We start from the raw sequence: 19,519 nt of genomic DNA on the forward strand, positions 1-19,519 counted from the left end.
TAAAATTGACCTGGACCCCTTCTGAGTTCACCTAATCAATTTTCTTTATAATGTAATATTTTGTAACCACTACTGACAGTACCAAGGAGGGTAAAATGTATGATGTGTATTTTTGAAAAATATTAGAGATGAAATCGTCAATAATCTGATTCTATTGCAGAAGTGAAGTCAAGGTTCCTGGATTATAGCAATTTTTACACTGATGAAAATACACTCACTTGTGCAAAAAAATGTGTGCGTGTACTAGTGTACACACGTAAGAAGTGAAACTTCTTTATGACCTTATTTTTCAAAAAATAATTTACTGTATGCAACTTTACGGAAATACGTCGAATCACGCGTGGTAGGGATAAGAAAAAGATGGCGCGTAACGGAAAAATGTCACGCGTAACGAAAAAATGTTACACTAAATTTTTTTCCAACCTCGATAAAGAAGTTTCACTTCAAAAATACGAAACAAGTTATATAGATAATGAAGCAGCAGTGATAGAATATTCTAAAAGATTTTTTTTAATACATATAAAGTGAAATTTACCATAATTTCCTTGAATTAGTACAAAAATATTTATTAAAAGTCCAAACTCAAAGGATCTCTTTCCCTTTTATATTATTGAACGTGAAAAAAAAGGAAGTCAATATCAAGTTTAAATTATTGATTTGTCAGTAATCACTATTTTTAATCGATCTCTTGGAAAAGATGTATTAGCTACATTTGAATTGGATAGAAAATTACTATTTCAGTCTTGTGTCATAATACGTTGTGTTGTCTGTAAATGCATTTTTAAAAAATAATCAAAAATAGTCAAAAATGTTGCATATAGTTGCGTTCAGCGAAGTTATAATAATACAGGGTTAGTTTTCAATGACCGGCCAAATTTTCAGAAATGGTTCAGAATCGATAACATTTTCGATCTAATGAAAAAAAAAAGACGTGTGGCACTCGGGGACTGCCGCGGTAAAGCATAGCATGCCTTCAAGACACACCTCCGTGTCCGTCGGAGTGGGGAGCGTGAGGTTTTTCGTTACGGAATATCTCGATTCGGTCCCCGCGCTCAAGGTCCGCGATAGAAGCTATGCAATAGCTTAAAAACGTTTTTTTTTTTAATTAGATTTCATTCCTGTCCGCCACTAAAAAGCGAACGTGTGAACATTACAAAAGCACAATTCAGTTCAACAACCTAGATAGGTAGAAGTTAGCACACACATAAATTTGGCGATGCGCGCACGCACACAAGTGCATTGATTCTCAATACATGAAAATTAATGTAAAATTAAAATTAATTCTCAATTCTCGCGTGTTTACGATTTAGGAAATTTTTAAGACATTTTCAAATGAATGCTATTATTTTTTTTTTTATTCGACAATAATATTTCAAATGTACCTTTGGTTTAATATCTAGATCTTAATTTTAAATTTTGGTTGGTCATTGAAAACTAACCCTGTAGACAGCTTTTGTTTTACATAAAAGATTGTAAAATAAACGTAAAAGAATTATGTATAAAATTAATCGTAAATTATGCAATGACAAACTAATACGTGCTTATACATAGTACATCTTAGTTTTTACATAGATACATTAATAATTTCCATACAAAAAGGTGATGACACGATTAATTCTAATTCTGTTTTTGTTCTTTATTCAAATCTTCATTCGTCATAAAAAAGCTGCATATATAATCTGTAGTCCTTAACTAGCAATACTTGGCCTTTAGATCTTTCCTCAATATTTTTCCCGCCGGATTTTTCGGGATCGAATCAACGAATTGCACTTCTTTTATATTCTTAAATGCTACGACTTGTTTGTTCACGAATTCGAGTATTTCTTTCGGGTCCAATGTTTGTTTCGGCTGAGTTACTATGAAGGCTTTTGGCGCTTCTCCCGTAATATCGTCTTTAATTCCTATGACTGCACAATCTAGAACTTTAGGATGCATTCGGAGTATTGTTTCTAGTTCCGCTGGTGGCACTTGGAAACCTTTTACCTGGAATTTCATATTAATATTAGTAGTACTGTAGAAGGATATTGGGAACAATGTTTAGAACTTTTATCAAAAGTAAGAGCTCTGAGATTATTATCTACTAGCTATCCGCTCGCGGTTACGTCCGCTTTATCTAAAACCTAATAAATAATGTACTTTAAAGCTTAAATCATTAAGTAATGGATAACACTCACAGGCGTTTCCCCTGTTGCCGAGGTATAAGATTACTACCGCATCAAAATCCGTTGTGTAGTTTTAAAGATTTAAATTTTAAGCATACATGGGGACATAGGGACAGAAAAAGCTTTGTTTTATACTATGTAGTGATACTAGCTCCTAAATTACATTAACTGTGTAGATAATGTGCATATATGAACAATATTAACTGCACATTATCTTCTCAACTATTTCGATTGTTGAAGGAAAAGATCATCAGAAACATCAGGAGAGCCAAAAGTTCGACATATAACATCTGCATTTTATGAAAACGTTATTTTTTAACGTGATAACGTTTTTAAAATCGTTTTAGTCGGGTGACATGTTCAGAAACTTGTGTCACACCAAAACCTCACGAGCGCGATCGCAGGTATAACGAGAGAGAGACGGACCGATCTCCCGTCTCATCTCGAGCGCTGCCACCAATAAGACGTTATCACGTAAACATCTCGATCGTAAACCTACTTTACAAACAACCAATTTTTATATGTAAAAGCGAATTACTGAATAATGAAGCGATCACCATGAGTACTCACAAAGTGAGGCTGGCTCATGGCTGTGACTGATTATAACCCAGCAAAAAATCTTCTCAATTAAACTAGTAAGTAAATTAGACTCTCCTTTTTGTTATTGCAATTAAGTTTTAATAAGTCTGACCTTGTTTAAAAGATTAATAGTTGCAATATTATTACTCAAATAAAATACTTACATATTTTACTAAAGTTTTATCAGGAAAAATGAAGTTTTATGAGAAAAAATTACGGAAAATATTCATAAAAAATAATACCTTTATTAATTCCTTAAGCCGGTCAGTAATATACAAGTATTTATCATCATCATATTTCCCAATATCACCAGTTTTGAACCATCCATCTTCTGTGAAAACTTCCTTATTAGCTGCGTCATTTTCATAGTAACCTTGCATCATTATTGGACCACGGAACCAGATTTCACCCTCCTGTTGAAAACAGTGAATATTTCGTTCAGAACTTGTTACATTCACTAATAATAAATTAGGCGAAATCTATACAATTAATTAAACAAAAAAAATGTGTGTAGTTACTCTTATGGTTAAATTTTGATTCGTTAGAATTGCTCTCCGCTCGGATTACAAAATAATATCTGTAAAAAATGTGAAAAACTTACAAGCGGGTAGTTTAAAAGTAACATAAAACAAACAAACCTCATTAGGACCCAAAGCTTCCTGTGTCTGCAAGTCGGCAATCTTGACTTCGCAACTCCCAAAAACATGGCCGACAGCCGCGTGGTTATTATCTCCCTTCTTACCTACCGAAATTCCTCCGTTTGTCTCAGTCAGTCCGTAGCCTTGGCGGAAGTTGATGTTCCTCTGAAAATATATTTATTTATTTAGAAAAAAATCATGGTACATAACGCATTTTGGTTGATATTATATACTTTTGCTGTTTTTACGCATGGCAGAACAAAACTAAAATCATCGACAATTTAAAAAAAAATGTGTGCCTTTACCATTATTTTGACATTACTCCTGTTTGATAATGCTTGTATTATAATATATCAGCAATACTCTTAACTTAAAACACTCAAATATTCGGACAAAAGACATTTTCCATAAAAAAACGTAACGAACAAACACCCATATATTTTACCCGCATGCAGCATACCTACATTTTTCTTTAGCAGAGCCTCTGCGTCGCTTCTGGCCAAAGACGCCGCTCCACAAACAATAGTTTTTAACGATTGGACGTGTGCTGGAGTAACCGCAGAATGCTTACCTAGGAATATTACTGAAAAAGATTAAAATAAAAATTACTATGGGAGAAAACAATAAGAAATATTTTTGCCATGATTTTTTCGGAATAAATGGAAAAAAAGGAAAAGATCAGGCCTTGCTTATAATTGAAACTCCTAATTCTTCGAAAAAAAAGATTAAGAATAATTCTTAGAACGGTTACCACAATGACTATATTAATCAGAACATTTACTTCTCTTTAATTAAAGTTCAATTACAGACTGGGATTCATATAAAACGGACAAATAAGGAAAACCTTATAAATAAAAAGGTCACACTGTTTGATACAATATTTATTGTTGTCAAAAACACTTGAAATTATGATAGCTGAAGATGATGATGAACAATTTGTCCTGATAGGATAAGATAAACCAACATTTGAAAATAATATTTTTGTTATTTTTCCTAACCAAAGGTTTCCTTTTATAGCATTTCGCGATTAAACCTATTTCTTGTTTGTGACATTGTTCACACAATACTTTCATATCCTATACAAAAGAGTGTCCCATTGTATTGATTTTATAATTATTTATCTGCATGGTTTTTATGCCTCCTCTAATAAATACGACAATTTTCACATGTTAGAATATTTCAAATGTACTTTAAATATTTTATTTGATAAGTTTAATTGATTATAATAAAAAATTATGAAGGCAAAAAAAATGCAAAGGCAAAACACAAACACGCGCTAAAATTTAATTATTTTATAAATAATGTGAATACGAAAGCTTGGAGGAAAAACTCCTCATAAAAAACTATTAATATAAAAAGTGAAGAAAAATTGATTAAATTGTTATTAAAGTAAATAGGAATTTAAAATAACTAGCTTTCCACCTGCGTCGTCGCGTTTTCTAAAACATAACAAATCAGATACAAAAACCTTCCTCGAGATTCGATATTGGAGAAAACGGAATGAAAATTTTGTTTTTGAGTTTATTGCGAAAAGACAGAAAGTCAGCGAGGAGCGTGTTGTATAAACTATAGTGATAAAATAAAAATATATTTAAAATTGTTAACTATGTAAACAGTAAAAAATGCTTACTCATTGGTGGTACAGCATACATATGTTGTGCTCTGTGTCGCACGATTGTTTCCAAAAATACCTCAGGTTTGAAAGAGCTGAGCGTCACCAATTTCACTCCCACACACATTAGATTCAACATTAACGCGTTGAAACCAAATATATGGAAGAACGGTAATATTCCTGGCAACACTGATTGGTAGTTTGCTGCAAAAAAATTACAGGAAATGAAATTATTTTTTTTTTTTTGAGGTCTGTTCTTTTTCTAGGAATTTTTTGCTAGTAATAGTTTTTTCAAGCAAAATAAATACATTTTAAACTATTATATTTACCTGATGCCTCTTCTATCGCGACGATATTAGGATCCAGAATAGCTTTATTGAAGGACACAACAGATTTATGTGTACAAACAACTGCTTTAGGAAAACCAGTGGTGCCACTTGAAAACGGCATGATAGCTACATCTTTGGGACTCCTTTTAACTGACTTCAAACAATCTATATCCACATTTAGATCGTTAGCAAATTCGGCAAACTTTATCGTTCCTTCAGGAAGCGAATCATGGTCAATAAGAATAACTGGCAGATTCTTATTCATAGCACTTAGTGCTTCTGAAATATTCGCGTATGAAATTTTCGAGGCAACTATGGCTTTGCATTTTATTTGTTCCAATTGTCGTTTCAGTTCGTCTGTTGAATAAAAAATTATAATGATTGATATTATTTATTGCATTCCAGAAATTGAATTCATAATATAATTACCATTTACTATGAATCACACTCAATTTGGTAAAACCATCAAAACAAATTGAATCAATTTCATATACAGATATATTAAGATGTGAAATAGGGCGCAGGCTCTGCCTAATGCAATTTAAAATTGATATACTACAGGCTGAACCTAATAAATTTAGCTAATAAATACTAAACCACATTTAATATAAGTTTTTCTTAACAATGATTGTAGATGTACTTTATATATTTGTTTTTTTAGCTAATCTTAAGTAGATTATGGGGAGGTATTACAAATAATTTAATCATACATTTTGCAGTGAATTGCTTATTTCAATGAGATAAGATTATAATATTTTATATGATATGGTTTTATCATTTGTATCTCACTCAAGGTGTGGCAATTGTCAATTGAACCATCAATCAATTAATAATGTTTATTATTTTTATCAAACGGTAAACACTTTGTACCTCGGTTCAAGAAACTGGATTGGCAACAACATTGAAATATAATCACACTGAATTAATGGGAATTTGTAGAAATTTCCTGTATGTAGATACATAATGAATTTTGTTACACTACAAATGTTTCCAAAAAACATTAGTTTCTGATAAAAAAATTGTTTAGGAAGCAAACCTATATGTACATTCGCAAAGTAAGTAAAAAATAATTTAGGAAGCTGTATATTCGCATATTAGTAATAATTTCAACAGCATGCAATCTAACACAATTTGGTGCAAGTAATATATTAGGTGTCTTAGCTTAAGAATTAGTGTAATAAGTTCAAACTCACGAGCATTATATGCCGGATTCATCATACTGATCACACATCCAGCTTCCAGAATACCCAATGTTATACAAGGGTATTCCGGAACATTTGGCAATATGATAGCAACTGTATCATCATTCTTTAGCTTTAATTTTGTTCGCAGAGATGCTGCAAATGTTATAGACATGCGGTATGTTTGTGCATAAGTATATCCATGTCCAGTTGTGGCACATACCTAAAATCATGATTAATATTTCAAAACTATCGGAAAAAAGACACACAAGCAATTTTATTTCTAATTGAATGTCACTCTGTCTGCTAGTTACTTTATACAAAAACAATGTATCTATATTAATAACAAAAAACTATAAATTAAATATGTATATTCATTTTAAGCATATTATAGAAGTCAATAATATATTTTAGGAAGTAAAACAATAAAAATACAATTTGTCTTTTAAATTTAAAATTGTATAGGTACTTACTTTAAATTAAAGTTTTATTAGTCATAGAAAAAATTGTATATGTATAATGTGACATTGCAGAGTGCAGACTTAGCCCCAAATATACATTTACAGTTGGTAAAAAAAAATAAACTTACTGTAAAAGTTTTGTCTGGCCATCTGTCCAAATTTTGCCACACAAATTCATTAACTGTGTAATTGGTATCCTCAACATTTTTAAACACTGATTTAAGTATTTTAGAATCTGTGCTCTGCTGAAGTATGGAGGAAAAATAAATATTTCTTTTATTTATTGCTTGCGAAACTGTTCGTCTTAGTGTTGAAGCCATATTTACTAAATGTATTTTTAAGCAGCAGCTGTAGATAAAGAGAAAAACATATAATTAATTTCTCTACTTCAAAATAACTTCGTGCTTAAATATTTTTATTACTTCTGTTATAATATATTCATAGAACTCGTTTACGAATGACTGGTTTTTATTATTGTGATTGAACTCATTTCATTTAGAATATTTTAAATATGGCTAAAGAACTTACTTACTTGTCTTTTTGGTAGCTGCCTATTAGTCCTATATGCCCACACTCTACCTATCGAATTAGACTTTGTACTGGTGCTCAAATTAACATATTGTTTCTCTGATTGGCCTTGTTGTAAAAAAGAAATATACGTCCTATCTTCTAAACATTAACAATAGTTCTGTTTCACTTTTAACGTTATTAAATATATATAAAAAAACAAATTCCAATAATAAAGATAATCAAATGATAAGAAAATAAACAAATGATAAAAAAAACTCCGTTTATCAACAACAAGTAGACAACAAGTAGGTACCCACTCCAAATAGAATAGAAGTTAAACCGTAAACGTCAGTGAAGTGAAACTTGTCGTCTGTCAAGAAACGAAAACGTCATATTAAATACGTAGTGCATAACGGAATACACCCTACAGTATATAAGTATAACCCGAGCTGCGAGCAGATAGTACTATATTACTTGCTCTGTGGATAGAGAATAGATCTGAAGATGGCGTTCGCTCGTTCTCGCTCACTCTCTTTCGCTGTCTATACTCACACAGTGAGGTACAAACAAACAAACAAAAATACTTTATTGTACTGTATTGCACAAGAAATAAAAATTACACAAGTAAATACATATTATATAAAAGAAATAGACACAGTTGAGCACAACAGGCGGTCTTATCGCTAAGACAGCGATCTCTTCCAGACAACCTGGTGGTCAAGGAAAAACAGTGTAAGTACTTGAGTAGTACACTTGCAAACACCTCCAAGTTACTTTTTTTATTAAATCGGCTGGCGGGTGTTTTGAATTAGTACTCGTATCAACAAACACACTCATTTAACAATACTACAGCAAACACCGCTAACTGTCGTACAAATTTGAAATAAAAAGTGGATCCTGTTTCAAAACTCTCTAAGTTAAACCAAGTGACAGTTGCAAAGACCGCTTACTCAAACGCCACTTGCAAAAGTCCCTATGTTAATTGTGTCCACCAACAAAGACCGCCATCTTGTTAGTGTTCATTTCTGTGTTCTACGCGGTGGTGTGAATATTGCTGTTACTTTTAGTTAATTTAAATTGTGAAAATGGAGGAGACCCAAGAACAAGAAGTTAATTTCGCAGCTCCGGGGAAGGGTCGTAAAAAGATAAAAGACAAATCATCGTGGAAACGAGAGAAGGCAAAAATTGAAAGGTAGGAAAACAATACATAACCTTAAAATTTTTCTTTTCAATCTCAGTTTTATTATGTTACAAGTGTTTCCAGTATTTAATTATAGATTCCCCACTAGCTACGTTTTAACATTCCCCGGATATTTTTAGATATCATCTAAGTTATCCGTACAGTACCCGGATATTTTTAGATATTATCATCTAAGTTATCCGTACAGTAGGAAAGTGGCAACACAATACCAATTACTGTCAATTATTATACTTAAGTACCTCATACAACTTGCGTTAGATTGGGTATAGTGTTGCCACTCTCCCACTACACAGATATCGTGGATGATCTCTATTTTATTTCATAAATTATTGACTGAACGTATCATGGATAGGTAACTAAAAAAATTGTTACACGGTACGCTTTTTGGTACAACATTTTGTAAGTCTAGTTGGTCGGCTGGGAAAGATAATAATAACGTTTTTTCGTTTCAGGCACAAACCTAAAGGGCTACCCAGGCTCCCTAAATGTGAGCATGGTAATAAAAAGCAGGGATATCGATGTGACGAATTGATGATTCAGGATGTCAGCAGATTTCATAGACATTTTTATGAAAATTGTGATAAAATCAAACAAGATACTTTCTTGCTAAAATATTGCTGTGCTAAGACTCCAAATAAAAAAGGTGGCAATAATAAAAGGAAACAAACTATTACATATTTTATACCTAAAGCAGAAAACACGGAGCAAGGACGAAAAATAAAATTAATCAAAGTGTGTCAAAAATTTATGACAACAGTTCTTGGTATATCCAAAGATCGCATTCAAAGAATATGCAAACAAAATTTAACCACAATGTCACTGCCAAAAGAAAACCGTGGTGGTGACAGAAGGTCGAGTAAATATGCTGGTTGCACGGAATCAGTTAAGAAGTTCATAAAAAACTTGAAATCATTAGAATCTCATTACACACGAGGGAGATCTCAAGTCCAATATCTGAGCAGTGACCTCAGTATACGTAAACTGTGGAGAACTTACAATAATACTCATGAAAAGCCAGTAAAATATGAGTTTTTTCGACGCATTTTTACTACAAAGTTTAACTTAAGTTTTAAAACGCCCGCCACAGATGCCTGTTCAAAGTGTGCTGAGATGAAAGAACTTATAAAAAATGAAAAAGTCCAAAGCCGCAAAATTCTTTTGATGGCTCAGTTACGGGTACATAAACTTCGAGCAAAATGGTTTTACAAATACCTTGGGTTGCAGAACGATGATGAGATAACCTTTACATTCGACTGCCAGAAAAACTTGCCAGTACCAAAGCTACCAGACCAAGCCACTTACTATAGCCGACAGTTGTATGTATACAACTTCACAATTTGTCAAGGCTCGTCTCGTGCTAAGCAAAGTCCGAGCAATACATTTATTTATACTTGGCTTGAATCAGAAGCACCAAAAGGAGCCAACCAAATTGCGTCTGCAGTGTATCATAGACTCATAAATACAGATTATCCAGAAAACGTGTCTCACATACGTCTCATGTGTGATGGCTGTGGGGGCCAAAATAAAAACACTATCCTCTTTGGCATGTTGGCTTACTGGCTCAAAGTAAAGGCCCCTAAACACATACAGAAGATTTCTGTGGTATTTCCCATAGTTGGGCATAGTTTTCTTCCGCCTGACCGAATTTTCGGTAACATTGAACGGCAAATAAGAAAAAATGAGATCATATTATTACCGAACGAATATTTTGAGCATTTTGCAGTCTACGGAACTGTTCTACGGTTGGGTCAAGAATTTCAATGTTATGATTGGAAACAATCAGTGAAACTAACTCTGAAACCACCTGGGTCTTGGCACTTCGGTTTCAAAAAGACAAAACTATTCACAATGATGAAAAATGATAACGGTCGTATCGTTGTGAAAGGAGAGGATAAGTACATATCACAAAATTCTAATTATGGCAGTATAGTAAAGAAAAACAAAACCTTGATAAACATGAACCCATTAAGAATTGATGTTGGTCATCCAGTTAACCCTGCTAAACTAAAAGACGTGCAGGCTCTCCTCAGAAAGCATTTTGGTGAGCAATGGCAAAATCTTGGATGTTTGCAATTTTTTGTGGCTTTACTAAATCAAGATCCAGCCGTTGAACCTATAGCTGATGATGAGACTGATAACGAGTCAACACTGATGGAAGAATCAGAAGATCTTAGTGTGTAAGAAATGACATTCGTGTTTTATGATAAAAAAATGTTTTAAATATTAAGGAAAGTTGATTTTTGATTTGTATGATCGCTTAATTAAAACTATTGCATAACTAGCTAAGTTATTTTATTACACTAACAAAAACCTCTAAGTTTAATATTCACTTTCAAAACTAGCTAAGTTGAATTATAATTCACGATTAATGAATCCTTTTATTTCTAATCGCGGCTTATTCCTGATATAAGAACAACAGTAATAACCCATTCTTTTGGGTAAACTCATTTAAATTACTGGCAACACCAATTATGTCGTGTGACAGTTTTTTCCGTTTTACTCGAAACTATGACGAAGATACTTAGCTGCGTTTGCAAGTGTACTACTCACTTATAAGTTTTTAAGAGGTGCATTTATAAAGTTAAAATACATAAACACAAAGAACATAATATATATATATATATATATATATACACATCCATATTATACACATACATATACATACCTAAAACACATACATACATAAAAGTAGTAAAGGTACGTAGATAAAATAATATAAAAATCTTAGAGTATATAATTATTATTACAGTAGTATATATTATACTCTAAGATAAGAATACAAAGTACATAAATACATCCATATTATATACATACATATATATTATATACTCGTACAAACATACATACACATAGAAATGAGCTAATTAGCCCAGTCATTTAAGGTTAAATTAGGTAAGAATCTCGGAATTCGAGATACCCAGCTGTAAGTCTGTAAATACTTGAATATTGATCGGCGGCGCATACGGCGCGCTCTCCGCCCTCTATCTCGAAAACGGTTCACCGTAATAAAAAAAATTTAAACAAAATTTGTAGAGAACTTTCTATTCTACAATATTGATAATAAATACAAATAGCAAAAAACCCATCGGAAATGAGATATTTAAAAAAAAAACGATTTTTGTGACCTTTGACCTTGAAATTTAATAGTTGCTTACACCCTACCATAATTATGTAGGTTTTGACTTTTGAGACAACTTTTATGGTGCTAATATACAAGTATATACAGACTTACAGTTGGGTATCTCGAATTCCGTGGTGAACTTCCTTTAATGACTGGATCAAATGAAGTACACGTTGCAAAAAAATAATCAGGCGGGATTCGCTTTCTAAGTTATACTTAGTTGTTTTTATTGATATTGTTGTTTTTGTTGAGTTCGATTGTTATATTGTTTGCGTTTCATTTGATTGTTATTTATTTTCGTTAAGTTTTTGTTACAAAATTTAAAAACAAATGGATGAACCAAAAACTGTTGATAGTACGTTTGAAAAACGGTGCAAATATTTGTAGAAGAAAAAAATATTGGCGACATTCGTAGAGACGAAATTTTAACAGACAACAGTTTTTGATTTTGAAACACTCGAACCGTGCTGTTTCTAAATTGTTGTCCAGAATAGGGTTAAATTAAAAATAAATATACAATCATATTTTTAAACTTTTTATTAAACAAAAATGGCGTGTTTACAGAGACGGCTGAATAAATGCTGTTATAATAATTATTAACATATAAAATTGTGAGTGAAGTACAAACAAGATGACTAGTCTTTAACTATTTGGCGGGAAAAAGCAAACGGATTACGGAACTTACAGAATCTAGGTAAGTAATTATTGATAACACATTTTTTCACGAAAATCATCAAATTTATAACACGTTTTTCTAGTTTAAAAAAGAATGACGCATCATTCTCTCTTAATATTGATGTTTAAAGAGTTACAATAGGTATAGGTAGGTATAATGACTAATAACCTAACTGTTTAAAACTCCCACATTTTTGGTAGGTAAGTACCTAATAATGAATAAGTATTCTAATTTTTTTACTAGCGAATTTTTGGTTATCAAACATCCTTTAAATTTACTGAACAATAATTTAAATAGAATAACATTTAACAATATGTATTTTACTTAATTAAAAGCCAAGAAATTAAGAGAAGACATACCTACTTCATTGGTCTTTCTATCTTTACACATTGAAAAAGCTATGGGGAATTAACATTAGGAGAAAGTTTTCATCTTATCAAAAAATTGGTTGTCTGTAAAGTCGGTTTACTGACGATAGTTGAACGTGACAACGTCTTAAGGCCGATTGTGCTTCTTTGTCGCTCGTTCCGCGCTCTCACTTGCACTTCAAGCCTTACATGGAACGCCTCAGAGCGAGGTAACGCCGCATGAGTCATGTTTTTTCGAGCGTGCAGCCTGCTCAATCGAATTATAAGACGTTGTCACGTCAAAATTACAATGTCTTATCAAGTGATATTGAGACATCCTAATCAAAACTTTTCTGTAACTTTTTGGGAAGCAAATTCTTACTAAACTATTAAACACTAGACACTAGATTATGGTTTTTAACTCTATATGTATAGACTATATAAATTAGAGATACAAGTAATCAACCATCACAATAACATACCAGTCTTTTCCACATTCAATTATTTACGCCTCTAATTTCTTACTTATGTGCAATCTTTGAAGATTCTATGAATTGCAAACTACTAACAATATAATAATAATTGATATTGGAATCTTCAATATTGTACATAAGAAAGAATTATCCAACACTACTCATACACTCACAATAGTCATGTTATTTATTTCCTTTTATATATAAACTGGGTGAAAACTGAACAGAACATAAAAATACATATATACATACCAATATCAAAGTAATAATAAAGGAACACATATAATATGAAATAATACAAAATCAAAGAATATTTCAATCAAATCCTAGAACTTGCGAACAATATCATCTTACACCAATACCATTTTTTTTCTATTGTAATATTTTTCTACAAATAAACTCTGTGACATTTATGATCATCTATATTAAAGAGTACATTTTTTTGCGCTTGGTTTAGCTTTACAATCAGCGTTCTATCCTTATCTTATAACATAAAAAAAGGTTTTATTATGGCAATGGAATTTTCGAGTACTGAGTATAAGAGATATGTAAGATTGTTTATTTGTTCACAAGTGCTATTGACATAAACTTTATAGTATCCTCCCATTGTAACATGAGAGAGAGTAGCTCTAAGCATGAAAGTCTTTTATTCGAAGTATGTTCAATCGAGATGATTCTGCCTCCTGAAAGTAATATTATTATGATATATTGCGAACAAATTGATAAAAATTAGGTGTATTTTTCAAAATTGATGAACATCCAACAAATTGATCTTACCGTTGCCGCACACGAGCCACGGGCCACAGCCACAAACGCCGCCACGAGAAGCTAGACGTAGCTACAAAAGTAGCTAATGCGCGCGACAGCCCCTTGTGGCCGGTGGTCGCCACTTGTGGTCAGTGGCTGCTATTTTTTTAACCATGCAAATACAATGCAGTTATCATAATGGACTCAGACGAAGAAGGTTAAATTGCGCTGCTTCTGATAAGAACACGTTGTAGAAGGAGACGAAACCGTAGTTATTGGATACATCCAATTTTAACAAATGTACATAATTGGAATCGCGCGAGTGGCGTGTGGCGACGTTTTGTGTCGGCGTTTGTGGCCGTTACGGGCCACAAGAAGCGAGCAGCGACGATAAGAAGCGTGTGGCGGCCACCGGCGTCAACCGTGTGCGGCGAGTCCATATAAAATGTATGAAAAGTGTAGGAACAATGCCGGTGGCGGCGTTTTGTGGCAGGTGGCCGGTGGCCCGTGTGCGGTAGCCCTTAGGCTATATATATTAAATTAGTGGAGACTAGATAAATCGAAATTTTGGTCTTGCAATGCAAACTTTAAAAATCATAATAATCAATTAAGTTTAAATAAAACAGCAGCACTGAATTTATAATTTGCAAAAACAGCTAAAAAAACCATGTAATAAAACTTACCAACATTATTTAGAGATTCTCTAATTCCACTTCGAAAAGCCGTTTGCCACCTTTCAAAAACTTCTCAGATTCATTGTTGTGAGTTTTCATATACTCTTCTAGTCTTATTAACCACTGCGCCCAATGTTCCCTTAACTTGTCTGTATGTAAGTGATATACGTCAGCTTTCGATCCATCAGTGTATGCAATGACTAGTAACGCGTCTCGCACATTTAAATGTTTGTAGTTCAGATCATTGCACACGGCCCCAAAGTACGCAGCTAGCTGTACGGGATTGTCGTAAGTGAGTGCTAACGATTTTCGAGGCTTGTCGGATTTCTTCCATTCAATTAATGTAGGTTTGTCTCTATAAAAAATAAAAGTACACATTTTTTTTAATTCTTGCTGCTGAGATTAATCATATTTCACTTAAGATATACTTTATCATTAAATTACCACAATATATTTATTATGTTTATATATTATAGCAGGATAAAGAATATCAAACAAATTTTATGATTGTTTTTTATTGTTGAAGGAAAATGTTTACAATAAACTGGAATTACTAACAAAACCAGCAGTATTTTTTTAAATAATGAATAAAATAAAGGTAAATAAGGCAATATTTTCTAATTTATTGGAAACATAATTACAACATAGGAAATTCTGTCTTCTTCTGTTGCCTCATAATAAAAGAAATACTACAATATTAATTGTGCAGGCCATTAATAATATAAAACAAAACTTACTCATAATCAGCTATAGCATCGAAAATCCCCCTATACTTCAATACAGGATGAATAACATTGGATTCTATTGCCTTCGGTGAGGATATATTTTTCAATACCTCTGACACTGAGACCCACACACCCTCTACATCTTTCTCAATTCGCAACTGCGTTTGTGGTTGAGTAAAATAGTTTTTTAATGTGCTATGAAACTTTGTTCCAACCGCCATTTGTGCTGAAAATAACAATGTACACATTTGTCAGTATTTACAGCCAAGAATGTGTGACATAAAAACAATAGTCTTGTAAAAAAAACAACAAATTAAATGATATTGAGAAGGTAGCTACTGCTTAGTAATTGTGTCTATGTAAATGTTAACAATATATAGAAATAGATTTTACAACTTCAGTATTTATAAGCATATCACAATAATGTACCGATAGCAATGCAAATCTAAAACAATGCCTAGAACAATAAGTAGTATAAATAACACCTATGTAAATATTATAGAACTAATTTTATCAGTATATCAATTTTCATTCTTATTTATCATCACACATAATCTTGTCTTCTTATATATAAAAATGAATCGCAAAATGTGTTGGTAAGCGCATAACTCGAGAACGGCTGAACCGATTTCGGTAATTCTTTTTTTATTATATTACTTGAAGTACGAGGATGGTTTTTGTGTAGAGAAAACGTAAATATGTACCACGGGCGAAGCCGGGGCGGACCGCTAGTTATGAATACATTTAAATCAATTTATGTATCTATTCTATACATAGTGTTTTAGTAATGTGACTATACAAGGGGATAGAGAAAATAGTAATACTGTTTCAATCAATATATGGTTGATTTACAGTAACCAAATTGGAACATAAATTGGCATCGGTTTGAATAGTAAACATACTTTGTAATACATGCAATATTTACATGTCACCTTCAAGACAATACAGTCCGAGTGCAATGTCCTTTATTCAAATGCACTTGTGCCGATAATATAAGCGTAGAAAATTACAATAAGTATGAGTTTTTGATTCCTTCCTAATAACAAATAACAATCCGATTTATTTATATTATTGTGCAGTAAGCACTAAAGAAATGTAATTATAATACTTTAATGTTATCAAATAGGACCGATTATTGCTTTAAAAATTTTAATAGACATTCATGTTCTTAAAGTACAGTAAGAACATATGTTCAAGTGGTTGACCTTGTTATGCAAGTTTGTTGGGTGAATTACTGCAGGGTATATTTGGTTATAACTGGTTGACCATTCCTAGCCCTGAGCAATTTACACATTGAAGCTATGCAGATCCAGATGCCGAGTTATAATTATATTAAAAGAATACTCTTATTTCCCAATTGATTAAAAATAAATTGATTTGGCATTGTGTTTTATACATACAATTTATGATATAATATTTTATGTATTGTCTGTTTTAATTAGGCTGGGCAAATCACTGGTATTGCATACACACAAGGTATTGGAAATGACACTAATTAAATTAATCAAACCAAAAACAACTCACCTTCATAGAACATATTAAATTCTTCTAAGCCCATCTCTTCTATTCTTTCCTTTTTCCACTTTTCTAATGCCTTCTTCGAATCTTCAGTCATTGTTTTGTTCAAAATAAGAGTAACAGATGGATACTGCTGAGCATAGTCATTTCTGTGCTGCTTTATTTGGAGAATCTTATCTTCACTTACAAAGCCAGGCTCTGCTGGAATACTCTTAGTTGCATTCACCAAAGAGGATGTCCGTAACCCTCTGATTGGAACATTATTCAACACTGCACCAGCAAAATTCAAAATGTTCCGCGTATTTTGATACATCATGTTTCTTACACTCGAAAACAAGTATGGCTTGCTTCTTCTGAATCCTACTGAATACAGAGCGTCTAAAACATTGTTATTCGATGTTTCTAAATATTTTTGCGTACTCTCACTTTGCACTTTTGTTCTGTTGTTTTGATGTGTACTATTTTTAGCTGCGAAAGATAATTTTATATATAGTGAATGTTAATGCGTATTTATCACACGGCGCTACTGTCATATGATAATGTGTATTGGCAAAAACACCATGCACGAGTTCAGTATACTATTATTTAATGCGTAGTATGAATTGTCATTTGTCACAGTTTCTCACGGTTTCCTATGAACGACTATCGTATTCGTAGTTAACTAAAACCTTGAAAGTGAATGCACTAACCTTCTTTTTTCAATCGGCTCTTTTTTTGCTTGTTAGTTTCTATTAGGGGACCAAAAAGTTCTTTATTTTCTTTATTGTAAAGCTTTAATTTTTCCGCAGGTTTCAAAAGGGACGCGGGTCGAACCACCTTGTTTCTAATAAATTTTTGTTGCACAGAAATATTACAACCAATTTTAGTAATCGGTCGAAACATATTGAATATGGATATTACAATTGTTACTCATCACCATTAACTAGCGAAGAATGCTGCCTGTAATTACTATTTTAACAAATCTTCACGTAAATCTATATTTTAAGTTTGAGAGCTAAAAATAAAGTATCGTTTCACTTTTTAGTTTTCTCCATAGAACTCTGTGCATAGAACCACCATAGAACTTGAATTGAAAATGAAAATTGCATCAAAGAGTATAGTAACTATTTAGGGAAAATTGCATATTATACCATAGGACATAGACCGTGATAAGACCAAAAATTGTTTTAAAAGATAACAGCTTTTATTTAAGTCCAGAAATATTAAATAATTTCATACTTACAGTGCGACACAAAAGAGATGAAAATAAATGAGGGCGCCACCGTCGCTCATATAGCAACACTGATACTACGACGCAAGCGATCTTGATACTATAGAATAAAAATCCAAAAATCTATATATATATTCTAAAATAAATACCGCGATTTAAACCGTTATAATTGTTTCATTGTAGCAATAGTGTAAATTTAAGACAAAAATACATTAGTATTTTAATTGACCTACCTAGGTCAAATTTTACTTAAATGTATTTGGAATTAGTTATTTTATAAAAATCGGTCAAGTGCTTAGACTGCAGAGGCGCACATAGAATCAAACATACAAACAAACAAGCATACATGCAGCTCAAACACATTACCCTCTTTCTGGGTCCGTCGGGTAGAAAAAAACAAGGCGATTTGAAAACCACATATTTTTATTTTTTTTGTAGATAAATTTTGTACATTAATATAATTCATCAAAATCTAAATATTCTACTCCTTCAAAGGACTGATCATCACTCTGTTTCGAAGTACTGGCAAGAGGGTACGGGGCATCTTCAGTATCTGTAAATATGATACAGTAAATATGATTTTTTTTCTTATGGTTTGATTGATTAATAGATAGATAGCTGTATGAAAACAGTTATCACTATACTTTGTAGTAAAATCTAAACTAGGTACTTTATTTGAGGCTGGTTGGATTGGATATAACTTCTTGACTCAAATTGTGCTGGTCGCACTATAAAAACTAGTTTTTGTTTACATACAAATAACCTCAAATTAAATTGCGAAAACGTAATAATCGCCATACATACATACATTAAACACTCGTCACTAATGGAATATTCTATTTTACGTAGTACTGAGCAAAAATAAATGGAATCTCACCGGTATATTCTGCTGTACGTTTGTAAACGTTTTCCAAATCAGTCAATAAATTTCCAGCTTGAAATTCGGACAAACACCGAATAAAAACTTTATACACCACATCACGGACACCGCTACGTTTAACCTTTTCATGATGTCTCCTTTTTTATTTAAATTTCTTGTTCTAAATAACAATTTTATCTCAATAATTCTCCACTTCACGAAAAAAACAACAAATTTTTATTCAACTTGACAGCTACATTGCCAATTCAGGGTTGCCAGGTAATGAAAAACGAATTAGTTCCAAAATAATTAATTTCATCTCTTTTATGTCGTACTATACACACACTTACTACAGAATAATATATAAAAATATTTTTATAACACAAATTACTGTAGCATTGAATTTCCGTGGAATTTCCATTCTCTCCCGAAACTGTGGGGACTGGGGCCATAAACAATGAGAATTGAGAAGAGAAGATAATATTTGTACGACATG

At 32.3% G+C, this 19,519-nt stretch overlaps 3 protein-coding genes and 1 long non-coding RNA gene across 7 annotated transcripts in view; 2 read left to right on the forward strand and 2 right to left on the reverse strand.

Annotated features, from left to right (window-relative positions):
• Positions 1-19,519, forward strand: part of LOC149486940 (uncharacterized) — an 87,010-nt gene that overhangs the window by 60,027 nt on the left and 7,464 nt on the right. The gene's annotated exons all lie outside the window — the stretch shown is intronic.
• Positions 1,562-7,809, reverse strand: LOC149486944 (uncharacterized). Of its 3 annotated transcripts, none has more exons than XM_089697181.1 (9): positions 7,495-7,809; positions 7,091-7,310; positions 6,514-6,724; positions 5,321-5,677; positions 5,010-5,195; positions 3,844-3,962; positions 3,380-3,544; positions 2,984-3,154; positions 1,562-1,983 (listed from the first exon to the last, which is right to left on the reverse strand). In XM_089697181.1, exons 2-9 carry the CDS (start codon positions 7,280-7,282, stop codon positions 1,693-1,695), a joined length of 1,692 nt encoding a protein of 563 aa, XP_089553307.1. In that variant the 5' UTR covers positions 7,283-7,310; positions 7,495-7,809; the 3' UTR covers positions 1,562-1,692. The 3 variants fall into 3 exon arrangements, with proteins under 3 accessions (XP_089553307.1, XP_089553308.1, XP_089553309.1); XM_089697182.1 differs by having other exon boundaries at positions 7,491-7,809; XM_089697183.1 differs by lacking the exon at positions 7,495-7,809 and adding an exon at positions 7,385-7,407.
• Positions 8,497-11,002, forward strand: LOC149486945 (uncharacterized). The gene is made up of 2 exons (XM_089697091.1): positions 8,497-8,664; positions 9,126-11,002. The coding sequence occupies exons 1-2, from the start codon at positions 8,558-8,560 to the stop codon at positions 10,852-10,854; spliced, it is 1,836 nt and encodes a 611-aa protein (XP_089553217.1). The 5' UTR covers positions 8,497-8,557; the 3' UTR covers positions 10,855-11,002.
• On the reverse strand, positions 12,670-19,490 carry LOC149486946 (mitochondrial genome maintenance exonuclease 1-like). Of its 2 annotated transcripts, none has more exons than XM_089697041.1 (5): positions 19,364-19,490; positions 16,961-17,422; positions 15,449-15,662; positions 14,721-15,066; positions 12,670-13,973 (listed from the first exon to the last, which is right to left on the reverse strand). In XM_089697041.1, the coding sequence occupies exons 1-4, from the start codon at positions 19,473-19,475 to the stop codon at positions 14,730-14,732; spliced, it is 1,125 nt and encodes a 374-aa protein (XP_089553167.1). In that variant the 5' UTR covers positions 19,476-19,490; the 3' UTR covers positions 12,670-13,973; positions 14,721-14,729. The 2 variants fall into 2 exon arrangements, with proteins under 2 accessions (XP_089553167.1, XP_089553166.1); XM_089697040.1 differs by lacking the exon at positions 19,364-19,490 and adding an exon at positions 17,644-17,982.

The sequence above is a fragment of the Colias philodice genome, chromosome 7, assembly GCF_061535455.1.
Source record: "Colias philodice isolate Cphi_HAF_F1 chromosome 7, ilColPhil1 Martin Lab GWU primary, whole genome shotgun sequence".
Classification (NCBI taxonomy): Eukaryota; Metazoa; Arthropoda; class Insecta; order Lepidoptera; family Pieridae; genus Colias; species Colias philodice.

What these genes read in the sequence shown, in the direction of transcription:
- LOC149486945 (XM_089697091.1), top strand. Translation starts at nt 8,558, where the DNA reads ATGGAGGAGACCCAAGAACAAGAAGTTAATTTCGCAGCTCCGGGGAAG. An exon ending in GAGAAGGCAAAAATTGAAAG is followed by an intron (nt 8,665 to 9,125) that starts GTAGGAAAACAA and finishes TTTTCGTTTCAG; the next exon opens with GCACAAACCTAAAGGGCTAC.
- LOC149486946 (XM_089697040.1), bottom strand. Translation starts at nt 17,836, where the DNA reads ATGTTTCGACCGATTACTAAAATTGGTTGTAATATTTCTGTGCAACAA. An exon ending in ATTTAATATGTTCTATGAAG is followed by an intron (nt 15,663 to 16,960) that starts GTGAGTTGTTTT and finishes TGTTATTTTCAG; the next exon opens with CACAAATGGCGGTTGGAACA. An exon ending in GATGCTATAGCTGATTATGA is followed by an intron (nt 15,067 to 15,448) that starts GTAAGTTTTGTT and finishes TATTTTTTATAG; the next exon opens with AGACAAACCTACATTAATTG.
- LOC149486944 (XM_089697181.1), bottom strand. Translation starts at nt 7,282, where the DNA reads ATGGCTTCAACACTAAGACGAACAGTTTCGCAAGCAATAAATAAAAGA. An exon ending in GTATGCTGTACCACCAATGA is followed by an intron (nt 3,963 to 5,009) that starts GTAAGCATTTTT and finishes AATCTTTTTCAG; the next exon opens with TAATATTCCTAGGTAAGCAT. An exon ending in AAGCTTTGGGTCCTAATGAG is followed by an intron (nt 3,155 to 3,379) that starts GTTTGTTTGTTT and finishes TGTTTTCAACAG; the next exon opens with GAGGGTGAAATCTGGTTCCG.